The sequence below is a fragment of the Anneissia japonica genome, unplaced genomic scaffold (assembly GCF_011630105.1).
Source record: "Anneissia japonica isolate Jap-2015-1 unplaced genomic scaffold, ASM1163010v1 scaffold287858_len863314_cov180, whole genome shotgun sequence".
NCBI classification, from domain to species: Eukaryota; Metazoa; Echinodermata; class Crinoidea; order Comatulida; family Comatulidae; genus Anneissia; species Anneissia japonica.
The window spans coordinates 731,209-738,056 of record NW_022693771.1 but is presented as its reverse complement, the minus strand read 5'-3'; the positions used below and the strand labels follow the sequence as shown (position 1 = coordinate 738,056).

General features: G+C 31.2%; 1 protein-coding gene across 2 annotated transcripts in view; it reads left to right on the top strand.

Annotated features, from left to right (window-relative positions):
- Window positions 1-3,982: 3,982 nt before the first annotated feature.
- LOC117100913 (ATP-binding cassette sub-family C member 9-like) overlaps window positions 3,983-6,848 on the top strand; it is a 21,801-nt gene continuing 18,935 nt past the window's right edge. The window contains exons 1-2 of one of the 2 annotated variants that reach the window (XM_033240755.1): window positions 3,983-4,133; window positions 5,233-5,862. In XM_033240755.1, the coding sequence (XP_033096646.1) occupies window positions 5,260-5,862 (603 nt within the window). In that variant the 5' untranslated portion in view covers window positions 3,983-4,133; window positions 5,233-5,259. The other variant, XM_033240756.1, reaches the window with a different exon arrangement.

Sequence of the window (6,848 nt, the reverse complement as noted above, 5' to 3'; positions counted from 1 at the left end):
ATTACAACACGACAAAGAAAAATCAAGAGTTAATATTATTATTACAGTAGTGGTATTTGTTTAAATATTAAAAATAATAATAATAATAATAATAATAATAATAATAATAATAATAATAATAATAATAATAATAATAATAATAATAATCATTATAAGTATTTTAATAATAATAATAATAATAATAATAATAATAATAATAATAATAATAATAATAATATTGTACGTAATGTAACAACATAGATCAATTATATGAGTCTTACTATTATTAATATGTATGTTTTTTAAGGACTACATTTATAATCTTAGGTAGTCATTATTTTATATGGTATTTTAACTAAATCGTTTGTTTGCCTTCAATCTTAACCAATGTTTATTATTTTTAAAAGCATATCATAATCTATTAAATAAATTCTTTCTTCTTCGCATGTTTCTAAGCCGAGAACAGTGGCGGCGCCAGCGGGGGGCGGGGGGAATAACAGATTCTCTAAAATTACAGAAGTTGCAGAATTCTGCTGCACGTCTTATTTTTAACATCCGATCCTCTCATACTCACACTTCACATCTTCTCCGTGAAGTTCACTGGCTGCCTTTTAGGCAAAGGGTTTATTTCAAAATAATGGGCCTTGCTTTCAAGTCACTGTCTGGCCTATGCCCTCAATATAACTCTGACTTACATGTACTTAAAAAGCAAATTCGTACTAGCTAAGATGGGGTGCAGCGCTTCGTATCTGCAAAGAAAGGGGCTTTACAAATGTTCTGTTTGGATTGGATTTGGATTGGGAATTCCCCAGATAATTTTCTTGTTCCCCTTCCCAGTGTTCCCCCTCAAAAAAAGGAGAAAAACCACAATTCGTCAGGGAGAAAAGAAAAATGATATGTATTTTCTACTTATTAGTAGATTATCTATCTGTAAAATCGATTGACTAAGCGTCTGAAACCCCTATATTGTCAGCTTCGTACCTGAACCACTTTTTTAGCGGCGCCCGGCCACCAAAGCATACTGTATTTAACCCTTAAAATTTTACCTTCCACAGCGCCGCCCCCCCCCCCCCCGGAATTTTAGACACTGGCGCCGCCACTGGCTGAACAAATCATAACTGCAAGCATTTTGCAAGTGATCCGGTCATAGCAAAAGTGGGAGGTGGGGAATAAAACAAATGTTTAGGTCTATTGCGAATGTCCTTCACTTTAAGGGATTGAATTTTGATTGCAAGTAATGTGGCCGGCTTGACCCGTATAGGCCTAACTTCGTGTGTGGGGTTGACAATTTGGCTGACTCCAACCCCCAATTTTATGTATAGTGAATTGCTATTTGATATCTATACCTCTAAACATTTTCAAAATCAATCTTAAAAAAGTTTAAATGTACATAGGCAATACATAAACAAACGCATGTTGGATTTTTGTAAAAATATAACATTAAAAATACAATGTGATGCGAACATTAATAATAAATGCATATAATTTATATGTATCAGTAGGCCTATATACGGTATTTAATTTAAAAAGTAAAATAGAATTGAAAAAAGTGAAAAGACCTCAAAGCCGATGCGGGACAGTGCGGTTCCGTTCCGACGGGTTGTAGGCCTACAGTGAAATCTAGGCCTACTGTTTTTCCCGCAGGTCTAAGTTGGCGCTTATATACCGGTAACAGGTTTCAAAATGAGGCTTAGGGAGGGAGATGTGTATAAGAGACAGCTTAGGGAGGGGGGGGGGGAGTGTACTTTCATCATAAGAAAAAAATCTTGTTGCCATAGCAATTGAAACAGGATTATGGGATTGAAAAGCAAGGATTTCCACCTCATCACAAATCAAATAAAAATGTTTTTTATTGACAAAATTACAGAAACTTGGGCTGGAAATTCGTCTTTAGACACAACAAACCAGTCAATAATATTCAATTGTCACATTTCTGACTTGTCATAAAAGTGCGACGTCATTCATTCGCAATATCTGGGTGAGAGTTCAGATCCATCATGCTGGTAGAGAATATATCAGGCTTCTCGTTTGAAAATATTCTGAAAAGAAAAACCTAGATTTAAACGAGCTAGCTAAACAAACATGAGGGTATCTCTAACACAGATTGAAGGTAAACATGAATCTACAAGAATTAACATATCAAATCTGAATTTGATGTGTATGGTCCTATGTTTAATAACCATGATCTGCTTTTTTTTCTTTTAAACACATGGTTGTATATGCGAAATTTTTTAATACCGAATACAACAATATTATTTAAACAGAATGCAATTTATCTACGATTTAATTGTAGAATATTCCATCCACAACGTTTTGTTATCACACGCTATTCTGTTTAAACCTGTTTTTAATATAGTTTCCTGGCTTTTGTTTGCTAAATGTCTTTATAATTTATGCTCAATTCCTCGACAAAATTTTATCCATTTAAATACCAGACACACTGACCATCTTAAACTTAAACCTGTCCGGCCAATTGAATGTTTTTTCCTCTCTGTTATTTTGTATTTCTTTTATTGTTCTTTGGACAAAATAAACGAAATGAAACAATGATGGTGATAATACTAATGACGACGATAACGATGATGATAATAATAACAACAACAACAACAACAATAACAATAATAATAATAATAATAATAATAATAATAATAATAATAATAATAATACGACGATACGATGATGAAGATGATGATGATGATGATAACAATAGCAATAATAACAATAACAATAATAATATAATAAAAATAATATTAATAATAATAATAAAGACACACTTGTAAAGAGCATTATGCAAAAATGATTATGCGCTTCACATCAAAAATAAACTATCACACCTGATCAACAACCGCCAACCAGCCTCTCTACCAACCTAACTACAAATGGACGGTAATTATTACACATACAAAATTTAATACGTTATATAGGAAAGTAAATACAAAATACGCCTACCAGTACATAATATGCACTTATTGCCATTAGTATTAAGAAAAAATAAATGGAATTTTTAAATTGTAAATTCAGAATAAGTACAGATGTCAAAACCTAATTAAATTTGTTTCTCTCAAAAATACAAAAAAAAAGAAGCACAAACAGCCGCAATGAGAAACAACAAGAGAGAGGAAAACCAAAAAGCGAACTAAGTCAAATCGAATCGAATCTCAAATGTTATACAAAATAAAACTAAAATATTAAATGATAATATATAATAAATAATAATAATAATAATAATAATAATATAATGATAGTAGGCAATGATAACATTTGTAAATATCGAATTTAGTATCAGATTACTGTATTATTAACATAATAATAATAGTAATAATAATAGTAATAATAATAAATAATAATAATAATAATAATAATAATAATAATAATAATAATAATAATAATAATAATAATAATAATAATAATAATAATAATAATAATAATAGGAAACGGTAACATTGTAAATTCGCCTTAAGTACTGATTAATGTATTTTTAAAATTTGTTTTGATTAGTTAGGCTCCTTGCGAATGCTGGGCCAATTCTCTTTAACAGTGGGTTGCAACCCTCTCCAGAAACCCTAAATGAACGCTGATCCGATGGACCTATTATTAATAGGTCCATGCTGATCCATTCTTTTGCTCGGTAGTACCTGGAAAGAACGATCTAACTGTATAGTGTAAATCACCATACTGAAACTTTTACAATATAAAACTCAGCGTATTCTAGAGTCTCAAGCTGTACATATATTGACCTAAACTGTATTTTATTACATCCCTTTTACAATATACTCTCATTCTCTAACATCTTATACTATAATGAGGGAGTTTGTTCCATGTGTGTGTTGTAAAAATGCCTATCATTTAATTATATCACTGACAAGGATAGGTCGGGAGCTGTACCATGTACGTATACAACAATATATGTAACACAATGGCGCAAAGATGCGACTCATTCACTGTTATTCGCCATAAAAGCTAGCCATACCCGCAACTTTTCCCAAGATAATCTAACGATCATGTTCACTTGCAGTGTAATCTCAACTTCCACCGACATCGCAATCATTTTTTAATAATTTAGCTGGCAGAATGGTATTGGCAAGTACTTATTGATGAGAAGAGGGTTCACAATATCCGGACAGTCCTCAGTACATCGCATAGCTGTCCAGCAGGTAGGCCTATGACTGATTTTTCTTTCTTTATATTTTCATACCTTAATATAGCTGCTGAGAAGTACATTCCTATATTTTGTCGTTTTAACATTACAGTGCGTTACAATAAAACGAATTGAGTCGGAGCAACAATGTATATATTTATGATGTAGGCCTACTAAATGTGTTGAGCCAAATTTCACAAAAAAAAACAATCATTATTAATATATGAGTAAGGTAAGTTATCATATTTTTTAATTTAGTCTGAAATTATGGAAAAAAAATATTTTTCATCACAAATTAACAATCACATAACTTCAAATATTCTTTGCATTGATTTTAAATTGGCTAGTAACTAATATAAGTAAGTACAGTGATATAAAATAAGTAAAAAGTTTCAAAAACTGAATTATTTCTATCTTTACTTCTCATAGAAAGGGAGCTACTCGTTTAAAAAAGAATATTCTATAACAGATTGTAGGCCGACATCTTTAAGCATCGTCGTTAAAAAACCCATATAATAATATGTGGGTATGAAAAATATATTTAACGGAATGATGATGTAGATAAACAAGTACCACCATTCTCTACACTGTACTACTAGTATTCCCTATTTTCCATGCGATATATTTGTTCTAATAACAATGTTTGATGAACTATTGATGATGCTATATTTATATTCATGCTGTTTTAATTTGTTGAGGAAAAGTTGTTGGCGATGTTCATGAATTTGTAATATGGTACATACTGTAATTAAATGTTATTGATGTTCGTGTGTGTTGATGCAAAGTAGCTGATTATATTTGTAATGTGGTAACTGTAATTAGGCCTAGTACATTTTATTGATATCGAGTTAGTTTAGAATTTTCGAATGGATTTCGGACAGACTCATATTGGATGTTGATGTTTTTATTGCTATTTAATTGAAATTGGCACATGACATAAGCCCAAACATATTAAGTTTATACGTTATTTCTTTAAGACGATTATTAAACAGCTCGATTGTTAACATTTTTTTAAAATATTTTGATTTATGATTTTTCGTTTAATTATCACAATATTAAACAAAGCGAAACAGATTCTGAAGTAGATTCTAACAAAAATATTTTTATTTTTTCAGGTTGATTACTTGTAAAGAGATTTAAATATGTTTTCTAATAGTCATTTTTGCCAGTCGAACTATTCATTACTGATACCAGCATTCGAATGGACACTTAACGGTACCATAAATGATCCGTGTTTCATCGATAGCTTTTATCTAGTAGTATCTGTGATATTTGGAGTTCTTGCGCTTTTGATATTATTTTTCGCGTACTGTTGCACCGGGATACGGCGACTTGATCGTGCGTTTATCGTGCGCTATCCATTTCATTGCACGAGATGGCTCCTTTGTATCTTCCTCTGTCACACTCAATTCGCATCAATAGGAGAAGGTGTTCTGACAACGGTCAGTACTCGGTCTGATGTTCCTATCGAACCTCATTTATACGTTCCTCAAATAATAGCTTTTATAACTCTCATCTTGATGTTATCTTATTACCACCATATGGAAGTGTGGAACGTTTGGCCGATGGTGTTTCTACCTCTGTTTTATTGGATCATGGCATTTGTTGCCGAGTCTCTCCGGTTTGCAAATCTTCAGCATGACCCGAACGTGGACTACGATACTGTCCGATGGATCATAAGTGCTACCAATCTCACCTTATATGGTCTTCTAGCCCTTATAGAATTATGTACAACCCTCAATTTGGTAAGAACAATTTTTTAAATTATTTTTGGCCAAAATATTTCATTCGTTGATTCGTTGATTTGTTCGTTCATTCATTCGTTCATTTTTTCATTTATTTCAATTATTTATTTATTTATTTTATTTATTTATACACTTATTTATGCATTTTCATGAACAATAACAACAAATCATCTATACGAATGTAGGCCTGCTACCACTACAATTGTACAATCAAACGTTGGATAAGATTGATAATAGCGATGAACACTTTGGCTCTAATCATCAACCAGTCTTCTGAAATAAAAAATATATTTTTTGGCCTATATAAATATTCTTCCATGTTTAAACATTACAATTAAAACTTGAAACTCTTAAAAATAGTATCAGTTTACAAAGTTAAAATAAACAGGATTCATTTCTACTTCAGTTAGAAAATAATTATAAACCTATGCATTTTTCTTGCCATTTGTACCCGGCCTTAAATCATTTGCATAGTACCTTAAATTTGTGGAATTTAAGGTGTTCCATAGGCGTTTAATCCAATGACAGGGGTAATGATAATCTGAAGCGCATAGAGGGCTTATCAGTAACAATATGCACCATTATTATTATTATTATTATTATTAAATTGACTGGTAATAAAGAATGTAGAACATTTCGTATGAGTTGAAATTCATGAAATTCGATGTCTTACCGGAAGATGTACTATTACAAGTAGGCCTATTGTGTTGCAAGATCAAATTCACTGAACCTAAATTTAAACTTAAAATGAGCAATTCAATGCTGTAATTGAATATTTACGAGTTTTTAAAGACTCTTTTCAGATTCCTTCACAGACAGTTAACCTTAGTTGATGTTTATATCTTTGTTGGTTAACCGCGTTAATTAAGGGTACCTTCACTTATTTAAAAAAGCTTAATTTTTACAGACAATTTATAATTCCATATGTACGTTAATACTGAATGAATGAAACGATGAAGAATATACGTTGATAAATATATATATAT